This window comes from Pagrus pagrus, assembly GCF_965226575.1.
Source record: "Pagrus pagrus genome assembly, chromosome: 14".
Lineage (NCBI taxonomy): Eukaryota > Metazoa > Chordata > Actinopteri > Spariformes > Sparidae > Pagrus > Pagrus pagrus.
Genome location: NC_140198.1, coordinates 18052051 through 18075480, shown reverse-complemented (window position 1 = coordinate 18075480; position 23430 = coordinate 18052051). Strand labels below are relative to the sequence as shown.

Sequence of the window (23430 nt, the reverse complement as noted above, 5' to 3'; positions counted from 1 at the left end):
AGTAGAACCTGGGCTACACATTACCCTCCAACCAATCCTCTGTCAAGCCTGGCTCCGCCAAAATTACATATTAACCTGAAAGAGGCTACTCACTTCCCCTCCACTGTCACACTCATGCTGCCCTGCAGTCTTCTGGGCCCCATTAAGCACAGATACAACAGCCAAATCACTTCAATTAATGTTGTGTGCCTCCTCAGAATCATTAATTGACCTGCATACCAACCATTATATTGTGTTTTGTCATGCAGCAAGGTTGCTTCATTTGGACGTGACTCACAGCAGTTAGAGGCCATGTCTAAATGATCCGAGCAGCACGGCACAACCATGGGAAACATCAGTGTATGAGAGCGTGTGTGTGCATACTGTATCAGAGTTTCTCTCATTTATTCTGTTTTGATAAATCATGGAAGAACTTTCTTTTGTTACTACTGAGCAATGAACCACACAAGAGACAAACAGCTACCCAGAGACACACACATGCACATGGACAGTCAGGTAGGACCTGGCATGGGAAGTCGTCAGCTGCCTCGCTGACCTTGTGCATGTCAATGAATGTTGGATGAAAAGCTAAAAAACAACGTCAGCCTCAAACCACATGCTTACTTTCCCAACATGAAAGAAAATATCATGCAGTGGAAATTCTGTTTAATGAGCATTTTCTCACATACTGGAGCTGTGTGAAGTGTAATAGTAAAAAATATAGTGCTTGCGCGCGGATTTCAAGCTTTTCTTTTATTTTTTGGTTATATCCTGCTCTGGTCTTCCTGAAGGTGAAAACATCTTGTTCATTCACAAAAACATCCAACAGATACATTTAGGTCTTTCTTATTTTAGACCTGTGCTGTTTTTTTTATTTTTTATTTATGCAAATCAGTGAACATTAAATTACATTTATTGATATTATTTTCTATTGATATATTTTGAAAAAAAACAACTCAAGCATACACTCACAAACACTTGCACCCACACACACTGCAATGAGTGAAACATTATAATAATAATGTTCCTAATCTTAGGAATCAACTAGGAAAGTTTCATGGTGATAACTAATTTGTACCATATTTACCATTCTTTCTCTAAAAATTTGGCATTTTACAATACATGTCTTTTAAGACCATTTTTGTCTGTTCATGAGTATATTCATATACATGTATCATTCATAGCCTGATTTATATAACATTGTATTCCTAATAACGTGGCAAAAAAGTAAAATTTGAAATGGTTGTTGACAGCATTGTCTGATTTGTGGAGTGAGAAAAAGAAGTATCCAAACTTCCCTTTGTTAAAAATCTTTGACTCTAATGTGTCAACAAAACAAAAGAAACCTTGTTTCTTGAACCTGGTTTTATCCAACGTTTAGATTTCTGTTCTGAAAATGCGTGGGAACAAGTGCATATTCAACAAAAAAATAAACTTGTAATCCCAAAAAGTAATTGTCAAGTATACTAATCTACTGTGGAAGTTTCAAGGTAATATTCAGTAGTTTTGGTTTCCTCTGCAGTGTCTCCCAAAATTGCATCATAACCACTAAATCACATTTATTTCTTTAATTTATTCTGTAGTAACACTCATCTCATACATTAATAAAGTAGGCTGCTATATACTGTCTGGACACTAGAGGGCGACAAGAGCCATAGTAAAAAATAGTGTACATGTATCGTGTCAGGCATCACATACAAACAGAAAGGGGAAATTGGGAAACAGTGTAGTGGCCCTGTTGTGTAATACCTGCTGTTTTTTTTGTTCTTGGCTGAATTTCAAATCCCTCTGGACTGATTCAGATCACCTGTGCGCAGTGAGGAGACTGACTCCTCATTAATAGAGGTGGTGAATGGCCCCCAGGCTGGACCCTCATTAAGGATCTGTCCGTGACGCACTGCAGACCTCATCCTAATAGATTGCCAGCCAGAAACTCTTTGTTTAGACCATAATTGAGGTTTATTTGCTGCCCCATTTCATTTTAGTTGAGGGAGATTGTGTTTATAGACCATTTTCACTGTCAAAGCAGGAGAGGCACAGGTGTGTGCCAATAATGTTAACGATGGCCCCATTCCTTTAAGCAATGTCGGTGAGTGAGCGTGCACGATACTGGACACAGTGGAGCAAGCTCAACTAAATGCAATAAAGCCATCGTTCATGTAAGAAAATGTGCCCTGTGCCTTTCCTGCTTTGCCAAGTCGAAATGTCCGTTGCGAAATAGGGGTTTATTCTTCAGTCCAGTTGAGTGAACATGTCACCAGTCAACTACAGGCTGCCTGCATCGGGGCCGTCTGTGACAATGCGTAGGCGTGGTGAGGCAAGGCTGTAAGCTGCAGAGGTGCTGGTGGATAAAAACGAAGCAGATCCCTGAAGGCGAAAGAGCAACAACCAAGATCTCTGCATGCAATGCGCAGAGAGAAACATGGGAAGAGATTAGCACCTGCAGGTGCCGTGTACCACTCAGCACTGACGCACTCATCCCGCAGCAGGTAAAACTTATCAGCAGGCTCTGATTACCAATCTGCTGCAGGTGTGTGTGCGTCAGCAGCTGGGCCCAGTCTCTCAGTGGGCCTCTGCAAACACAACAAGCACAGAAACAACAGCAACAACACCACAGCACACATCCAACACAGATAATGACAGACTGTAACACCGAACATGTTGTGCCTATGTTGCCTGCAGGTTTTCTTTTGTTTGTTTATCTTTGGTTTGTCTTAACTGGACCATTTGAAACCTAAGCCCCTATACATCTTCAGTTTTTCCCATTTGTTTTCATTGGGGACTTCAAAGCTTTTGCTTGTCCCCTGAAGAGGCTTTTTTTTTTAATTATCCAAGTAGCTGACATTTAGCATTACCCTGTAGATATACATACTTTTTGCAGGTTGGGGCTGGTTTGTAAGCATTTTACTGCCATCACCGCCACAATACAAGGGAATGGATCCTGTTTGTCAGAGGCAAAAAAAAAAGTAACCATTAATATTAATAACAGGAGGTCTTAAAAAGCTATTTTTGTTTACTTGGAAGCAAGATTTCAAAATGCTACTGCATATGAACAATATTCCCAATTCATGAGCTCCGGTTCTTCCCAAATGCTGAACAGGATATTCACATCTGACCTGGTGAGAGAACACGTTGCATTTATTTATTTTACCCAAAGCAACCTAAAATAAGTGCTTTTAATCATGACAATAACTTAACATTTGCAAGAATAATGCAAGTACACCACCTACATCGACTAAACCTACTACCCTGCTGTATAAAAGAAAAAAAATAATACAAATACAATTACGTTGGTTACAGATTGCTCTCTCATGATTGGCTTTGAGGCTGCCAAGGTTGATTTATGGGAAAGGTTGTAAAAATATTTTCAGTCTGAAAATGCAGTAAAACGACTACAGAAATATGTGTAAAATGCATCACTGCTTATCATAATTGTTCTGTTTATACAAACATATTGTGACTCATTAAGTGCAACCGATAGAAAGAACAGATTTAATTTGTTTTTCAGCTATGGCAGAAGAAGCTGAATACGATAAATAATTCCACATTTATAGGGAACCATTTTCATTTCTAAAAGTAAATCATCCATATGTGTTTACTCGTGTCACATCAAAGACATTTCATTGGTCCCTTAGGTCATTCAAATTATTAAATTCGCTGGACCATACCAACTTTATTGTTAGTGTTTAAAGCCAAGTACGATAAGTCTCCATTAGATTGTTTTGTCCTCTGCAGCTTTGATGAGGCGAGGCGTTCAGCAAGTTATGATAATATAGGCTGCAGCTGTGCAGTCTGCCCCTCTGCCCTCAATAACACGCTGTTAGCTGAGGTGGACACTTTAATTCAATCATGGTGGTCACTTAATATCTTAAATTAAACCTTATTCAAGGGATTTACAACACTAAACATTTGCATAATTTATGCCTATATTCACGGTAGAGGTGAAGCTACCTGGAAGCTGTAAACACGACAGAGCCGACCAGAAACGTGATGAACAGCAGTGCTGGCTCAGGTGTGTGTGAGCCGACCAATCAGAGAAGACTGGGTATCTGGGGAAGACAGTGCTGCTGCAGTGTGAGAAAACTGATGTGTTTGTGAGCACTAAAGCATGTAAACCTATTCTAGTAGTAACCCAACATAACATTTAGACCCTGAAATTGATCATTATATGTCTCCTTTAAAATCAGTAGCTTACTGATAACCATTGATCACTTTGTTCACTAAACAAGTGTCAGCAAGATGCAAAAAACCTTGAGAGGTTAGGAGGTAATAAAAAAGATGTTACAGTGTGGTAACTTGATGCCTTTTTAGTGCCCTGAGTGTTTGTCTGTAAAGTGATTGTAAACTACAGTTCATGGTTTCTCAACAATGAGCTTTATTTGAAATAGGCCACAAAATAAAACAGAAATGAGCACTATTGATATTCAGTGTCTTAATAACAAAAACCCAAACGTTTCCGACTTGGAAAGAAAACTGAAAACATTCTTGTTTAATATTTCAATTTAAGTCAATATAACAGTAAATATAAAAGGAGGTAATGGTTCAAAATCCTGTAACTCTCACTGAGAAATAACTGTAAGTAGCAGAACCAAATATTATTTTGATGAGGATCATTATTAGGCTGGAAAACATTAAATATAATTTACCTTTCAGGCCCCATAAACACACACAAAGCTCACAATAGTCCTGTATGAGAGCATAAAAACTGCAGTTGATACATTCATTATCTGCATATTAGTTCTTGTTCTGGCTGCTTGTAAAATGTTTATTTCTAAAGTTATTAGGAACAGACAGCTATGTTTGATTACAAAGAAAAAGCATTTTTTATGATGCGAAGAGCTTGTAAAAAAGTAATGATCCGACCAACTCCACCATTTCATGAAATAAAATGTTAAAAAGTCAAAGGGAGGGTGGGTTACATTTGGTGTAACACTTTTTGGCATTTGGCATGTTTGGAACAAAAATGCTTCAACATTTACAGATTGTTAATTCAAACACTCCAAGACAAAACTGGCAAGAAGCCGTGGCATTAAAAACCGCTGACCCTCTAATCTCTTCTGTATTCATCTGCTTTTAAAAAAAAACAACAATTACAAATTCTGCTAGCGATGAAAGACTTCATTTGTTTGAAGTGTGCAATAAAATCCATTTCACTGTCGCTGTTTACTGGGTTGAGACTGGCAAAAGTCGAGGCAAAGAGTAAACAATATAACCAAAAACATTAAACTGAATTCAATAAAAAGTCTAATTCCACCACGAGATCAAGTGGACTGAATCAACTGGCAAGAGATGTGGCAAATAATAAAACATGAAAAACAAATCCTCCTTAATGACTCCTGAACACGACATCTGCAACATGACCTCTGCGGACTCAGTCAGCTGGCAATACATCAGAGACAACATGTGATTCAGTTTCCAACTTGGAGTAGTTACGATAAATTCAAGCCTTTGTATAAAATTGTAAACTAAAAAGGCAAGCGTGTGTTGGAATAATATAATAATACTGAACCTTCACCCTAATGTGTAATATCTTCAGTGATTTGTTAGAACAATCTCAGCTGATGACTGAGCTTTATTGCGTGACTTTCAAATCTGAGCCCCTGAATAATGAGAGAGGAGGACAGCAGCAGTCAAACATCTGTCAGAGGTGCTCTTTGAGAGCGGCGCAGGCGCAGGTTTTCTCATCTTCTCAGGCCTCCCCCGCTGTCGGAAGTGAATTTCGGGCAAAGAAGGTGGTGAGCAGAGAGTCCGGCTTCTTCTGTTGTTTGGATGTCCTCCTACAGTGGAATCACAGGTAACTTTGTGAGCTTTACTCCTTCTTATTTCATCATATCTTAGTGTGTGCACACTATACTGTACAGTTTATATGGATTTACTCACAATTTCAGCATTGCTCCCACACACAGCGTCAGCACCAGTACGCCGATGATGACAACAGCGATGTAGACATAGACAGGTACCATGTCCCATCCAGGGTCAGGTGTGACTTCTTTCTTTTCTAAAACAAAAGCAAACACACATACATGAGGTCAGGCTCATTACAGTTTAGTAACATGTCACTTCAGCAAAAAAGTAATGAACCATTCAAAGACAACAATAAATAAGCATTAAAAAAAGTCCAGGCAAACCAGGAGGTCCTGATTTGAACATTTTATAGACACAAAAGTAATCTGGGCGCTGTGTTACAGTAGTCTGTATAACTTTCGAAATGGACTTCAAACCCCTGTCACTGATCTTTTTCAGTGTCCAAAAAATAAGGGTATTCTGCATACATAGAGCTAAATGTTGCACAGTCTTCACCCACTGTGGTTGCACACACCCAAACATTACTAAAGCTGGAGTCAGAACTTTAACGTCATTGTAAATGTTTCAAATTAAATGTGCTAGACTGCATGACACAAACATCTGACACCTGAAACACATTACATGGTATTTTTTGCATTTTGCTTTATTTAGTTCCGCGTTTCAGTCTCATTAAGATCAAGATGCTGAGAACAACACAGCAAGACAACTCATATCTAATTAAAAACATCAGCAAGAAGAACATCATGGCCCTCAGAGGAATGAGTGTTTCTAACCGGTTTTCCCCACTTCAGAGTTGGTACACTATACTTGTTGACCTATGCTGTGACTCATGTCATGGTCGTTCACTTTGAACTGTGTACAGCCGTGGCCAAAAGTTTTGAGAATGACACAAGTATTGGTTTTCACAAAGTTTGCTGCTTCAGTGTTTTTAGATCTTTTTGTCAGATGTTACTATGGTATACTGAAGTATAATAACAAGCATTTCATAAGTGTGAAAGGGTTTTATTGACAATTACATTAAGTTTATGCAAAGAGTCAATGTTTGCAGTGTTGACCCTTCTTTTTCAAGACCTCTGCAATTCGCCCTGGCATGCTGTCGATCAGCTTCTGGGCCACATCCTGACTGATGGCAGCCCATTTTGCATAATCAATGCTTGGAGTTTGTCAGAATATGTGGGTTTTTGTTTGTCCACCCGCCTCTTGAGGATTGACCACAAGTTCTCAGTGGGATTAAAGTCGGGAGTTTCCTGGCCACGGACCCAAAATTTCGATGTTTTGTTCCCAAAACAGGATGCTTTACTGTTGGCATGACACAGGACTGATGGTAGCTTTAGCCTTTTCTTCTCCGGACAAGCTTTTTTCCGGATGCCCCAAACAATCAGAAAGGGGATTCATCAGAGAAAATGACTTTACCCCAATCCTCAGCAGGAGAGAAGTGGCTTCTTTGCTGCCCTTCTTGACACCAGGCCATCCTGCACTATGCGTGCAGATGCACTCACACCTGCCTGCTGCCATTCCTGAGTAAGCTCTGCGCTGGTGGTGCCCAGATCCCACAGCTGAATCAACTTTAGGAGACGGTCCTGGCGCTTGCTGGACTTTCTTGGGGCGCCCCGAAGCCTTCTTTACAGCAATTGAACCTCTCTCCTTGAAGTTCTTGACGATCTGATAAATGGTTGATTTAGGTGCAATCTTAATAGCAGCAATATCCTTGCCTGTGAGGCCCTTTTTGTGCAAAGCAATGATGACTGCACATATTCTAACTCAATCAGCATGACAGAGTGATCTCCAGCCTTGTCCTTGTCAACACTCTCACCTGTGTTAACGAGAGGATCACTGACATGATGTTAGCCGGTTCTTTTGTGGCAGGAGGAATGTTTTTTGGGGGGGATTAGGTTCATTTTCATGTCAAAGAGGGACTTTCCAATTATTTGAAATTCATCTGATCACTCTCCATAACATTCTGGAGTATATGCAAATTGCCATCATAAAAACTGAGGCAGCAGACTTTGTGAAAATTAATATTTGTGTCATTCTCAAAACTTTTGGCCACTGCTGTACAGTGTACAGAAAAACAGCAATAGTTTTCTTGAGTATATCGAATCAAATAGTCTGGTAAATGGCTTTTAGTGGTTTATGGGCAGTTGCAGCTGTAAAAACATACAAGATATCTCCATAATCCACTTTAGCTAGTATAGGGGATTGTACATTGTAGTTATTGTTCTCACTGAAAAGAGAAACAAGCTTTGTTCTACTCCAACTTGTATTTTTAGTGTTTTAGTGATGTGTTGGATATGAGCTCTTAACCAAATTCCTAAGTATTTATAATGTATTTATATTTATAATTTCCACCAATAGAAGACTATGACTGACAATAGAGCTAACAACAGGAGGCCTAAAATTGACCCTTGTGGGACACCATTATCAACCATCTGCAGTGCAATGAAGGAAACTCACAACAGCATAGTTTGATCAGAACTTTTATTTTACTCAAAAGTAGAATGTTAGTTTCAACCTGAAACTAGGGATTATTTTAATTTTAACAAGGATGAAGTCAGAGAAGTCTGAATAAACTGGCAAGAGATGTGGCAAGTGATCAACCAGAAAACACTCAAACAAACAGCAAAAGAATACGTTATCTTATTATTGGTGGACATAGAAAAGGAAGAGGACTTGTCTGAGGTCAGTTTCAACAGAAGGTGGTGAAGTAGGCAGTCTGTGTCCAACAGCCACATTTACCTTCTGGTGGCAAAAATGAGTGACTGGACTCGTATTGAACCCCCTTTCTTCTACTCTGTGCAATGTGTATACGCCAATGCCCTCAAATAACATTAAAGTACAGTGCACATAGCAGAATACAGCTGGCAGCTTCATCATACAAGAACCCAAGAAAACAACTAGCAGTCATAAAGCTAAACAAGTTACATCATTATGGTCAGCTCAGTGCTGTCAAAAGTACAGTTACTGTATGTACCTCATGTGTCAAAAATGCCCCTTATAGACAATGTCTCATGAGGCAAAGGAGAAAAGAAATACTGTTTGACATTTTTTCTTGCAAATCTTGAATTGCGTTGCGTCCCACTCATTACCACAAAGGTGTACTCACAAGTAAACAGTGTAAACACACAGAGGCATGACTTGTGCGTCAAGGTGAAATAACTTCAGTAAGTGTACCTTTAGTGCAGGCCACTCATAGACATTTATAACCTAAACTTTCAAAGTTGAACCTTAATGGTTGAAGAAAGGTTGCATCCTTCTCATTAGGGCCAATTATGCTTAATATCTTTGTATATTTCAGGCAATCTTCAGTGAAAAAAACAAAAATAGCAATCTAAGTAAAAAAAAAAATAAAAAAAGTAATGCAACAATAAACATGAAGTGCAATAATAAATATAGATTTACATTGATAGTCCGTCTACAAGACAGGTGCTTAAGATAATGCTGGACACCATTTAAGGTGCTTATTTGGTTAATGCCTTTTTTTAAAGGGTAACAAAATCCCCTAAAGTCAAGTATAACTTGACAGCTCAAAAAATGATCTTTTAGTTTTTGTTCAGGATGTTGCTGTTACACCTCTGAAACCTAAATGGAAGATGACATTTCATCCTGCCCTCCAAAAGACCAATGCAAGGCAACATCTGTGGCTGTAAAACAAAAGAGGACACATTAGAAAGATGGCACAAATAATGACTTTTGTTTGTTGTTTGTTTTCATAAAAGGACTATGCTTCAATGCTGTCTGATTTTTAAACAACAATGAACACATTAGAATGACTGTCAGTATCACAAAATGTCAGTGGATATGTGTCTTTTATAGTTCTTATAGATATGCTTTCTTTTATTTAAAAAGAAAAATTCAAAATCCTGTTTAGCTCTGAAAATGATATGGAGCAAAATAAAGTGTTGAAGTTGAGTGAGAACACAGGGAAGGATGAACCGTGGCACTAGTAAGAATCTAATTAAAATACAACAGTGATAATAATAAATAATACAAATTTAAACTTACCATCTAATGACGACATGAGGGCCTTCCAGCTGGGAATCCACAAAGTTAATGTGACTCACAAGGACTTGTTGATGTGGCTTTAAACAAAAAAGTTGCTTTACAGCTTAGTTTTTATTCATTGAAAAAACTAAAACACTTTTAAAAGATCCCTCAAGAATGTGGGATATAACTCAAATCTTTCAGGAATTTAAACCCAAATGAAACACCCAAACAGACTTACACATTTGTCTGTGACACATCAATATGTGCAAGAAAACGATTTAGTGATTGAGGAAAAAAATCTAACAGGACACCGACTGGGAGAGTACTGACGATTGATGGAGCATTCATAATGTCATAAAGTTTTCCATAATAAAAGCTTGTTTGTCACACTGGTGAACTGATTTTACCCTAGAAATTAGATTTATATACTCATATATCAGGTAGAAAAACATTGTATTTTTGTCATAAATTGAAACATCATTACCTGGGTGGCATGTCAGATGACTCCAATCACTCCAAAGGCTTTTTTCTGCACAATACTTGTTCAATTGGGACCGAACCCTGAAGCAGTGTCTTATTTTGTTGTTGATGGTGGTCAGAGTTAGGCTCATCTCGTCTCGTTTATGTGAAATCAGCTCCTGTCAACAAAAATGAGTGAAGAAATTAAAGTCAGTAATTGCTTATAGCCTGAAGCCTAAACTAGCTTAAAGCTGCATGAATCAACATTTTTGTGTAAGTATGAGTAAATCTAGTGGCGCATTTGTATGACCACAGTCTTCCACAGGAATAGGCAGATGTATTGCTAAAGCTATTAGCAAGCTAGTGGCACAAAATGGCAGTTAGCGATGACAACGATGCGCTGCGCTCACAGTACACAACCATTGAGCCTGTTCTTCGGCAGCTTGATAACACAGTAGCACCAAGAACACAGCCCATGACCCAAAAAAGAGTACCGAATACCACAAAGCACACAGCCGCTGAGCCCAATACAAGAGTTACTCTTGTAACGCCTAACGTTAGCCCAAAGCACACAGCCCCTGAGCCAAACAGCTGCCTCCTTCTGCTGCCCAGGTTGGCATAAAGCACACACCCGGAGTAACTGTCGCGCTGGGTAGCCTGTTAGGACTGAGGTATGTTTTGTGAGAGCTATTTTGCTTGTGTGAATATGATTGTGGCATTTTGGCATTTAACTGAGGTGTTTGTTAATCTATTTATTAGTCTAAAAAGCTAAGAGAACGTGTTTAATGTAGCGAACTAGCTGCTGATACATCCCCCAGCTGGCCACCCACAGCTACGAGGCAGTTGGTGAAGTCAGACAGTGCGTGTTCATGTGTTTTGGAAGGGTGTTTGCTTTTACTGGTTTACGCTTGGACCACACTGCCTGCTCGTTCGGTGCGTGGTGGCTACATTGCTGAACTGCTGTGGCTCACTCAGGCAGCGCAGCTCCTGGAAAAAAACTGCCTTCCACCTGTTATATTCTACAGATACAGGCATTAAAACTGCAGTGAAACGCTGGTGTGATGTCGATTTTGATATATGAGGTTATTTTCAGGTCTATTTTTGCTGAGAACTGCGTCTGTGTTGCAGTAAAAATTTGGCCAGAAACTGAATCGCTAAACGGCGCTTAATGAATTTTACACTGTCTTTTTTTAATGCCTTTTTTGTGTCTTTCCTATCACGTCTCTCTTGCCTTGAAATAAATAAATGACGTGCCGCTACAGACTCGCTTCACACACTTGAGCCGCACTAATCACGCCAACTGTGTGTCTGCCCTGACCTGTTAACATGGACGCTAGATTTTCCGACATGCAAATGCGCTGTTCACACAGGCAGTTAGTGTGTTCAGCGCGTTGGAGTCTTACCAACTCCAAATTTAAATGTTTTAGCTTGGTTATGTAGTTTCTCAAGCATGTTATTAAAAAGTCTCATAACTTTATACAACTTTAAAAAGGCATGTCTAAAACTGCAGTGAAAATGTGCATGTAAGTGTATATTAGAGGCTCATTTAGTGCCAAAAATGTTTGCATGTCTCAGTTTTCTTCTATGTAATCAGTTCTGTAATGAAGGTGGCGCTGAGACATTTTAATGCTTCTTCTCTTTTGCGTAGGTGTGTTGCGGTCTTCGCAAGACAAATCATGCCTAGAATTTTATTATTGCTTTTTAATGTATTTTTTTTACGTCTGTTTAATCGGATGTGTCTTATTCACATAACTTGGAATCGAGTATTCTGCCCTGCCAAGATCGTCAAAATGCCAACAGTGTTCTGCACCTTTAAAAGCTGCAATTATCAACTGACAGTTATAGGTTTGTTCTTGACACATAGTATATGTGTTACTGTAATTCACCCGCTTTGGTAAGTGGTGTCATGATGAATCACTTAAAGCTTGGTTGCCGCAGGTTAGTGAATCAACATGTATTCCAGATAAACTGAGAACGTTCTTGAATATAAGGTGTATGTGTGTCCACACTCCTGGATCCACACTCTTCACATATATTTAATATTATCTACTTGTATCAGACATTCTGTCAATGAAAATGTGATTTTGTTGTCCTGTTCTGTACACGCAACATCGGTTGAATGTCTGTCCGTCCTGGGACAATGTTCCCTCCTCTGTGGCTCTGAATGAGGGTTCTTCCATCTCACTCAAATCGAGGGTTTAAGGACAGAGGATGTGGTTTACAGATTGTTAAGCCCACTGAGGTGATGTGATTGTGATTTGGGGCTGTATAAATAAACTGACTTGACGTTTACAGAAGATGCTCTTTTTGATTTAAGTTTTTAAGTTTTTTTCTTTGTTTGCTTATATTACTAATCCTGTTTTCAGCAGGTGGCTCTGCAATGCTTTCATCACTATTGCATCACTGCCTTAGAGATTGCCAACAATAAACGTCTAGATAATCCATACCGATGCAATTTTTCCATCCTGTCCCTCTTGATTGTGTTCGACCTCCCATTCAAGGCAGTGTCCAGGAACCCTGCCAAAGGGAAGGTCCCAGCGTAGTTCAAGCTGCGTGTCAGGGCCTGTTTGTAGATACAGCTTCTCCGTGGGATCAGGCTTCACTGCATGAACATAAAAACACAGAAGAGCAGATTACAGACTGACATGAAGCTGAGAGAAAATCAGTTAACGCAGGCTCAAAACATTGGGACAATAATCACTTTGCCCTGACTAAGTCTGAACGTTATGTCTTTACTGCTGCTAGCAGAATGTGCATGTACCGTGGTCTTGGATTTGCAGGGAGATGAATGCTGGTTTAAGGGGGCCTTCAGGAGAGGAGCCATTGACACAGAAGTTGATGTCAGTGAAAACGGGGAGATTTGTCCCTGTGAAGTTGCAGCCGCTCCTGACTCCGCTCGATATGAGGTATTTCGGACATTCCTCCGTCTTTTCCAGTTCATTGTACCTGGGGAAGAGACAGACCAGCTTTGTTGAGATCGTAAGGTCACCATCACCTTAATTCTTCAAGGGTCGGTGGCCATTGATTTGAGCTGTGCAGTCCCATAAAACTTCAACAACACTTATTTAACAGTTATTCAAGATCATCTGCAATTTTCAGCATAATTGAGACAATGTTGCTACTGATGATAATGAAGTGGATTTCGACCCACTGTAAATACAATTCTTTAGGGGGTTACATGAGGCTAACGGATCGCTGATCAATATTTTCAACACTGTTTACATTTGCTTGTCTCATTCATTGACGCTGATTCCTCTCTGTGCACGTTTAGCTAATTGCAAGGTGACCATTAAATAAGACCTATTATGCTTTTTTGTTTTTTTCCTTTCCTTCAGTGCTTTTAAGGGCTCTTGTACATGTAAAAGGTTAGTTAGGAAAGTTAAAAAGGTCAATGTGCGCTCCTCTCTCCCACATAAAACACTGCTCCTGAAACGGCTCGTGACTAGCCTCGCCTTTAAAGGTTGGCCACGTGTTGCAGTTTGCTTGATTCCCCAAAATAAAGAGCCACCTGTGCATTTTGGCATGAAGCTTTCGTAAACTTTCTCACAGACTTTTAGGTGCCAACTGCATGCCGTTTCCTTTAAAAGGAGAGAAAAAGTTTGTCTTTGTGAGAGCTTCCCACCAAAATATGTCCTGAGGTGATTCTGGATGAATGAACATTTCAACCTGCTTGGTGTGCAAGATGCAAAGTCAAGGAAGTCGATGATGTTAGGATTTATCCTCTGGATCTTGAATATTAGAGGTGTGGACATTTCCTTGATTATATAATGCATCGTGACGTGGAAGATTCTGCATCGATGCATGGACGATAAAGTTGCGTTGCGACGTTGCTCCCATGCTTTGAATTGTGGGTGGACATTAGGCTAACATTAATTATGTATGAGGCATGTTGGAGGGAAGCAGAGATCATCTGAGAGTGATTTAAAAAAAGTATTTATTTCAATGGACATCTCGGGGGACATATCGAACCTTATGAACTTGCTGGGAAGCACAAACTGGACGAGACCCACGCTGAGCGTGACCTCAGCCTCACAACAATTACTACTCACGTTAGACATTTTCACCTGAAGCTAATATCTGCAGCCATTAATAAAAACAGCAAGCCCAGCTAATCAGCCAATGTCTGAGGAGGCACTGTCAACTTTGCCGTCCAACTCTGAAAGAGGTGTGTGCAGCAGAGTCAATAGATACCTTATCTTAAAGCTGCTATGTGAAAAGAAGAGCAAGGCACTGCAGATGGAAACATGTTTTGTTTGTGTAATGTTTATATATTGAAAACATGCAGCTTTTATTTTGAAGACTGCTGTAGTCTGATTATTGGAAGGACTTTCTCATAAAAGGGGAGTTTAAATGATGAAAAAGTAGCCACGTGCAGTTATATAGATCAGTGAGGATGCCATACACTGAGATGCATCGAGATACATTGAGAGGGGATCATCAAAGTGGTTAGGATTGATCTTCTGTGAACCATGAATGTCTGTACCAAAATTCAAGGGAATCCAACTATTAGATATTTTGTTCTGGACCAAAGTGGTGGTCTAAACAAGTGTAAACCTACTGTGGCGTCACTCATTGGCTTGTGGTGTCTCAAGTTTGGTATTTTGGTTGTTGCCATCTTGGCTTTTTCAACCAGAAGTGACTAAGCATTCCCCACTTTATCCTCTATTTAACTTTAAATGGCACTATGTTTTACAAAAGAAACATCATGTTGTATTGAAGAAGACTTGAATCTAGTGATTGAGACCATAATCTCATCAGGAAACTGCTTACTGAGGCAATAAATCAAGTGACAAGTCAGGTCATTTTCTCATAAGCTTAAATACAATCTGACTTCTTTTTGAAACCAGTGGAGTCGCCCCCTGCTGGCCTTTAGAAGGAGTGCATGTTTACGCACTTGTAAACATGCATTCGCTTCATCCTTATTTTAAACAGCCGATGTTTCTAACTGACTGGCATAGCTAAAGTCGTCGATGGGATGTGACTTACCAGAAATATAGATTGTGCTGTGAGTTGGCTGGCTTCTTTGGGCTCCTTCCCCAAGTACACTCCATGTACTTCATGTTATGGTACACACAGACAAAATCCTGGACTGCTGTGCCCGCAACACCTTTAAGTAGAAAGATAGAAAGATGAATAAAACCAATCAGTGCTAAATCATAGATGTGTCTAATTTTAATGTTTTCTCTGTCATCGATAAAAGCTTTCAGACTGACCTGTGCTGGGAGGTTTCTGGACCAGTTCAGTGTAGTTAGTGCTCTTGATCAAAGTGCCGTTGGTGCAGGGTCCATTCAGCAAGGTGTACACTCTCACTCTAACATCTTTCATCAGATCAAACTGGGCGCTGTATTTCCTCCGAGGCGTCCTGACAGCCTGCCGATCAGAAACACAACACCGTTAAGATGACTGATATAGGAGGTGTGGGGAAACTGACACCGTGCTTCCCTGGAAATGCTTAAAACTGAACATTGTTGTCAGTCGGTCCTGTCTGAAACAAAATACCTCAGCTGTTAAAAAAGATCATGCCCTGGAGGTTTTGAGTATCTTCTGAGAAACTGTTACCCTGCCAACGCTAAATGCCCCATTGTAAACACATGCCACTGAGACAGGGCAGGGCTGTGAAAAAAATGATATTAATTCTCAGTATTTCAAAGTAAAGCTTTGATTGTTGCAGTGTTTCACATTTTAACGATTTTAACTGAAACCTGTTGAACTGTATGAGATTGTGAAAGAAAGAGATTTATGCATTGTCAAGGTAGTCTAGACTCAACATAGCGGCAGTCACACTCATCGTCAAAGGGTGAGATATGATCATCTGTCTTTGTCATCATGACTCATTATTGCCGAGGATACCAGTATCCGTCAGGAACATTTCCATGTCTAAATTTTTGTCATAATCCTGTTCATTTAACCACATACAGGAAGTCACCATGAAGACCTGGGAATTTTATGGTTAGTCCATTCTTGGTAAAACGTATCATGCTGCAATGACAGAAGTTTTGTTCGGATCTATGGCTCAGACATCTGGCTTTTTCAACCCCAAAAGAAAAACAGGCTAAGAAATATTTTACTGAAGGGGTACTTTTGGGGTTCTTTTGCACCTAATTAAAATAAAACTTTTCAGTCAGTAGTCCCACCTTCACACATTTGCATAATTTTATGCCCGGCAGCTAGTTTGGCATGTCAGAATTGATACAGCACAGCTGCTCTTTTCATGTTGGTGGTGAGGAGTGTGTGAGCTGACTAATCAGAGGAGACTGAATATTCGGATGGCGGGGCTAAAACAGTGTTTCAGACAGAAGGGGGGGATACAGTGCTGCAGTACTGAAAATGAGCATAATTTGAGATATTTCTATGTCTTGATCCTGTGAGATTATGTTGCAATAATGACATAACAATGCCTCCATTCATCGTCTCATTGGATAGCTGATCAGGGGAAAGAAATCTTAGAATTTTTGTCAGGAGTTTAGACGAGTTTGCAAGGACAGAATTAAAAGGTTTGCACTTACACTCCAGCTGTTCCTGTATGTGTCAAAGTACTCCAGCTGATACAGTTTGGGGCACTCTGTCTTGTTAATGAGACTGGTTGGGAGGCTCCATGTAATGTCAAGATATCCAAGATGACCAGGGTCTGATATCACAATGTCCGCAGGAGGATCCACTGTAAGTGAAAAGGATATGTATTTACAGACTGTGTGCATTTGAGTGTGTTTGGTAGTGTTCAGTCTTTGTTTAGAAACCTACACATAGGTGTCATTTACACTGGGGACACCTTTTTGTCCCCTTCACTTTTATAAAAGCATTATTTGTTAAAAAATCATTTGGAAAAACAGTTTGCACCAAGAAATGTTAACTAATGAAAGAGAACACTTTGCTGCTGAGTGTAGTTTGAAATTATGACAATATCTTATACATTTTATCAAAGTGTGTACAATACACTATAAACTGAGGCAACAACCTACAACATGTGCAGGAAGAGTGTTATTATTCATTAGATAATAGGTCTTATCAGGATATACTGTAAGATCAGAATGTACATTGAAAAACCTTAAAGTTTTGTTGTTGTGTCTTATTTAACAGATTTTTGAATACATAATAATACAATGACTTACAGTACAGAGCTTCTTACTTAAGTTAAGTCATTTACACCTATTTTCCTCTTGGACATCACGCTGTTTTGGTTCAGAAAATGTTTGCTGCTTTACTTTTCTATTATTTAATTCTCCTCGGTTGAATGTGATTCATGAACTCTTCAGAAGTTTGTTTCACTAACTTTTAAAAAAAAAAGTAAATTCTGCATGGTGTTTTCTTACTTATGCTGGTCAATATTGTGCGTTTTACACTAGATTTGCCTAAAATCACGTGTTCAAGATTGTCTAAGAAATCTTTTGTTTTTCACTGAGCCCCTCTGTCCACACCATGGCACCCACACACTCACCAGGTGTGGAACAGCACACAGTGAAACGATCCACTGCAGCATGAATGTCTTGAAATATATTCTAATCACTGCCTGTTGCAGATTATTACGTGCGCATTCATTAGATCTTATTCCATGGAAAGGTTTGCGCAAAGTCGCACCCATGCTGGCAACCATCCCCTGTCTCTGAACAATTTATTCATTGTACAACATCCATCAATCTTATCTCCTTTTGGCAGGTTTCCACGGCGCATGACCGATTTATCTGTGCTTGAAATTAGTGTGCGACTGAAAAGTTAATGATTGACATAAACAATTGTGGACCAACCTGTAAGCCCATTGCAAAGCAAGCTCCCCCTCCAGTGCATTAGGAGCAGCATCAGTGCAGCTTGATGAGTCAGCCAGCATTTACCCGCCATCAGCAGCCTGCGTACACACCGACAACCAAAAACTGAATTAAAAAAGATTTTTTAATCGGGCAAAATAAAATAAGATGAATCTAACAGGACAATAACAGCCTTATTGTTTTAAAAACACACATAATATATGTATATATACTGTGTATATTTAGTTTTTACAGATGACATGGTAGTTAAGATTTCACTGAACGATTTTTCTTTTCTTTTTACAAAATGAACCAAAATCCCCACGAAGTTGGAGATCTTGGGTAGACAACAATCACAATAAATATGGACTTAAATTGAAATCTCTGAAGTAAAAAAAAAAAAAGAAATCAGGATGAAAAAGCCGAATCAAACACGAATACTCACCTTGTTAAGGAAACAAAAATAAATATCCATATCCCCATGAAACCAAATAAATACACAACAGTCGAGGAAATATCGCCGCATGACTGAACGATGTCCGAATCAAGAGCCTGGTACTTACATGAAGGTGTGAGAGAGTTGTTCCCTGCGAAGGCTGAGCGTGTGAGACTGACACAGCGTGGGTGGACTGACCAATTTATGCTGCTCATGAGAGAGCCTCACCGCAGTGAGAGCCCGCGCCTGCATTGATGTTGTTTTGGTGTGATTGTGAGCATGTTGCTCTGAGGAACAGGAGGTGAAGAAGAGGAGGGAGAGAAACAATTAGGTCTATTAACCCTTTCAACACTTGTCATTTCATGTTGCCTCTCGCCCTGTTACTGAGATTTCTGGATGAACAACAGTTCCACCGAAGTTCTCCTCGCACCCAACCTGACCAAATAAGGCATCTTTGCTTATTCAAAGATGACTTCTTCACAAACCCGCTGTAACAATACGCATGTCTACTTGACGTTCATTCAACCATCTTTGGATGATTGAATCTTCAAACCACTAGAGGTCAGTAAAACAAAGCTTTTGTGTTCGCCTTGGGAAAAGTCCAGTTTATTGCAAAATGTTTCATTTGATTGGAAGTGAGCGCCTGGGCCCCTGTCAGGTGAGTCATCCGATAATAGTCAGCACCTGGCATGTGTATGTTTCTCCCCATGGCAACCAGTCACCAGAAGAAACACTACACGACCCCTCCCTCTACTTATGTGTCTGGATACATATCGAATCGCTGGATTTCTGTGACGTTAGATGAGATCTTGACTTGAACTTGAACCTGAGGTTGAACTTTTGCCTGGCATCAGACATCACCAAAACACTTTGCCATGGGACAAACACTCAGAGGAGGTCATATTATACAGGGAAACGTTAGCTATTGGCAGGTGAATAAGGGGGAGAAAGTGTGGTGTGATGAATTTTGCATGTTCCCTCAGCAAAAAGCCTGTGGTTGCGGAAAATAATCTCTGTAGCAAACATAAGTTTACGATACTTGCACGTCCTGTTCGGCAAGATAGTCTTTGCAACTGACTTTTTGAAGCTAGAAGTTAAAAGCTAGCGTTAGGCTATAAACGGACTACATTGCGGTTGCATGACTTAGACGTCACCACTACTACACAATTACTATTCACATTTTCTATAATGTGATCTGTCTACAAGTTGTGAAGTCGGAGTTAGAATAGTTTATAACTAAAGTGGACCTGTAAAGACGGACTAGTGAGCTGATGAGTCTCCGTGTTCGGCATGAAGACGTTTGAAGACGACACCTAAACACTACATAATTAAATTGTGGGACATTCAATGATGTATTTTATGTCGCAGAACAAAACATGTAAATATCTTAAGCCAGTGGTACCCACAGACTATATTTCAGGCATTTTACTGAAAACCCATTGTTTTTGCGACGAGGGAACCGTAATTGCAAAAATACTTACTTACTTTCAGGTTTTAGGACTCTGTGGCTTTCCTTCATAGAAGCTGTTCCAGTGACTCCTTTAGGCCTAAGACTGAGCCTTCAAGGTTTTTTTTTCTTTTTTCTATCTCATGTACCATTGTTCATTGTTCTCTTCAGTCATCTTGGCTGAACAGCCACTTTTAATATTGTCAGTTGGTAAAAAAAAACTGTTGTGGCAATGGGTGCGGCCTATAACCAAGACAGATTTGGAGATCTAGACCATAATCGCAACAAGTCTCACTCCATCGGAAGGCCTCTCCGTGGATCCAACTCGGCTCTGACCCATCAAGGTGGCCTGTAATGGTTTCCTGTGGTGTCTAGCACCAGGGCATCGATGGTGGTCATTTGAGCTCTGTGGGTTGCGAGATAGGGCTACCATCGACCGGACTTGTCCCACAGATGCACGATCGGTTTGGGTTTTGGAGAATTTCGAGGCTAACTTGATGCCTTGAGCTCTTTGTCATGTTTCTCAGGCCATTCCTGAGCAGTTTTTGCAGTGTAAGAAGATGACCAACGTTATTCACTTCACCTGATAGTCTTTTAATGTTGTGGCTGATTGATGTACACACAAACACATACACCAATACACACCATTTTGCCATGTCCGCTTTCACAACATCATAGTTGTCACAGACACTGGAGGGAGTCATCACTGGACTAAGCTTTCCATGATGACAGTTGGGCCCATCCCTGCATTTTAGCCACCCCACCTTTCATAACTCATGAACTGTTTGTCGCAGACTTGTAGGAGGCATTCAGAGAGTTCCTTTTTTATTGCTCTATCTTTTTCCGTTGGCCCATCATTTCATTGCCCCTCATAGCTGTGTCCACCCAATAGCAACCACAACTTTCTATCTATGATGCTGTAATTTGACATGGAGGTCAAGTGTTTGTGAGGTTGTGTGCATATGAATGCATGAAAGCGCTTTTTTTATTTGCACTTATTACACCAGGTTTGCAAATTGCTTATTTAAATGAGCTCTTGTTGAGGTTGTTAGCCTGTAGGTTCACTTAGTTGTTACAGCCTGAACTTTGAATGTTTTAATGATGTATTCAATATGGATCAGTACAACACAATCATGTTAGAATTTGTTGTTGTAAATTGTAATAATTAGTTAAAGCATATTGTGTTTGTTTGTTGTTGTAGCGTAGATGATGATGAGGCCATGTTTCAAGACAAATTCACAGATAAATGCAAGTAATTCCAAAGTTCACACTCTCTTTCATTTGAGGTACTTGTACTTTACTTGAGAATCTCCACATTGTGCTACCATGCAAATACATTCAATTATAGTCCAATATATTCATTTGACAGCTTTATTACTAGTTACTTTTCAGATTCTGATTAATCCAAAATATAATCAGCAAACAAATTATGATGCATCAATAATTATAATCCAATAATACATTCTGAAATGAACCTTTCTGCATAATGAGTACTTTCACTTCTGGTTAGGGATGCACAATATGGATTTTCTTCAGCCAATAAACGATACTTACCTCCTTTTCATGGCCAATACCGATAAGATAACTTCAGAATTAAGAAATCATAACCTGTAGTTCATGCACACCTGAGAGAAGTTTTATTTATTGGCCATATATGTATCATGCATCTGCAGTTTGGGACTTCATATTGATGTTAATATGCACTTTTATCAAGAAGAATTTTGAATGCAAAACTATTTCTTATAACGTACATTTCAGTGGTATTGATGTGAGTATTTCTTCCACCGCTGTCAAACTTCACAAAGACCATCACGAGAGATGAATTTGCGCAGCAGACTCACAAAGTAAAAAATATATACGTACATACTGTATATAAGTACATATGTAGTTTATCACCAGGTATTTCCTCTAAAATGGGTGACAATTTGGTTTAAACTTCATCAACACAGTTTTTCCAACAACTGACAACTGCTTGAAGGAAATTACAGGGTAAATTTGACAAGGCATATTTCACAACTTTACAAGTTGACTTTCCTGTCAGATAGAGAGATAAGATTGTAATATAACTGATTGCGGTTGTGTTGACTTCACTTGAGTGTGAAAACAGATTTCATCACGGTTTATGACCAACTATTTTGAGGGTAATCATTTTCAGGATTTGCCTGTTAATCTTTATCTTGGAGTCTTGTCTTTTTTTGTAGTTCTACTTGAGACAATGGTAAAAACAACAACAAAAAAAACACAAAAAAAAACAGGAATGCTGCAGAAATAACATACAACTTAGCTTAAAATCAATGTGTATTCACAATAAACTTCACTTGTATAATCAGGACGCTTGTGGAAACGGGCTTGGAGAGGCAAGGCTTGCCAGACCTCCTTACAATGGGTTCCTGTGTGTGGAGCAGAGGGGGTTGAATGCCTGAAGCTATCATGATGGGGGTCAGGCCTGTGGCTGCACTTTTGAGGGAGTTGTGTGAATACTCGACACAGGAGAGAAAGGTGCACCAGGAGGAAGGATGATGAGTGGTCACACAGCGGAGGGCAGCCTCCAGGTCCTGGTTGGCACATTGGGTCTGTCTGTCTGGTAATGCTTGTAGTTTAGAACAGGTGGACCCAAAAGTTGACGCCAAACAGGGACAGACTTGAAAGGTGAATTTATTGATCACAAAACAGTTTGCTGGTAGGAAGAGACGGTGAGCTCAAGCGCAGGCCGGTGACTCCCAGGGTGGTGCAGGTGGAGACTCACGGTTACGCAGTAAGCCGGCTCAGGCAGTCAGGGTTGTGAGGGGTGGCAGAGGTGCGGGAGGCTGGGTGGCGAGTGGTAGAGGAGCTGGTCCACAGGTATGGTCCGGTCACACTGGAAGAGGAGGAAAGCAGGATTAAAGCGCTGGCGAGTGAACAAAAGAAAGCTTCCTAAATACATAAAATCTAGAGATGTAGGGAGCTGGCGACAATAATCCGGCACCGTGCAGAGGAAAGGTCTGGGTATAAAAGCAGGTGCTGATTACACTCAATGCCCTGCAGGTGTGTGGACCGGTACAGTTCCAACCAGCAGCTAAGCCACCCCCAGCCTCACCGAGCACCACCACAAAGTCCAATCATAACATGCACACTGACTCCAAACCACAAGTTGGTTTACCACAAAGACAACGTTTTAAAGACAATTGCATCTTTATGAAAATTTGGTCTATTTAGATAAACGTGTAATTTGGAGGCAGAGTGCACTTTCATTCATTCAAGGTGTTTCCCCACAGTGTTGACTTAATTATTAATGTGTGTTTAAAGCGTTATGCAAGCCAAATATCTAGACAGGGTTTTGTGGTTTGATTTCTAATTGTTACCCTGATTTAAGTGTCAAGAGGTTCATCCATTAGAGATCACTGTTGAGACAGTGTTTTTATAATGGTGTATCAAATACTCCAGGCTGTTTTTTTCCATGGAGCCAAAACAGGAATGTGACACTGGGGATAGACTATACAGTATAGTATAAGCGTGGTAAAATGACTCACATTTCATGTTACTTGTCAACTCCTGGAACAAGACAAATACAGATATGGTTCAGTAGCCAACTGGAAGACAAC

The 23430-nt window shown here is 39.9% G+C and overlaps 1 protein-coding gene across 3 annotated transcripts; it reads right to left on the bottom strand.

Moving 5' to 3' along the window:
- Positions 1-4376: 4376 nt before the first annotated feature.
- Positions 4377-18722, bottom strand: il13ra2 (interleukin 13 receptor, alpha 2). 3 transcript variants are annotated; one of them, XM_084372827.1, is made up of 10 exons: positions 18530-18722; positions 17970-18067; positions 16734-16885; positions 15441-15597; positions 15214-15334; positions 12989-13173; positions 12675-12829; positions 10253-10406; positions 5860-5977; positions 4377-5756 (listed from the first exon to the last, which is right to left on the bottom strand). In XM_084372827.1, the coding sequence occupies exons 1-10, from the start codon at positions 18652-18654 to the stop codon at positions 5669-5671; spliced, it is 1353 nt and encodes a 450-aa protein (XP_084228953.1). In that variant the 5' UTR covers positions 18655-18722; the 3' UTR covers positions 4377-5668. The 3 variants fall into 3 exon arrangements, with proteins under 3 accessions (XP_084228953.1, XP_084228954.1, XP_084228955.1); XM_084372828.1 differs by lacking the exon at positions 18530-18722 and adding an exon at positions 18412-18504; XM_084372829.1 differs by lacking the exons at positions 4377-5756; positions 5860-5977 and adding exons at positions 8277-9425; positions 9787-9863.
- Between the last annotated feature and the right edge of the window lie 4708 nt (positions 18723-23430).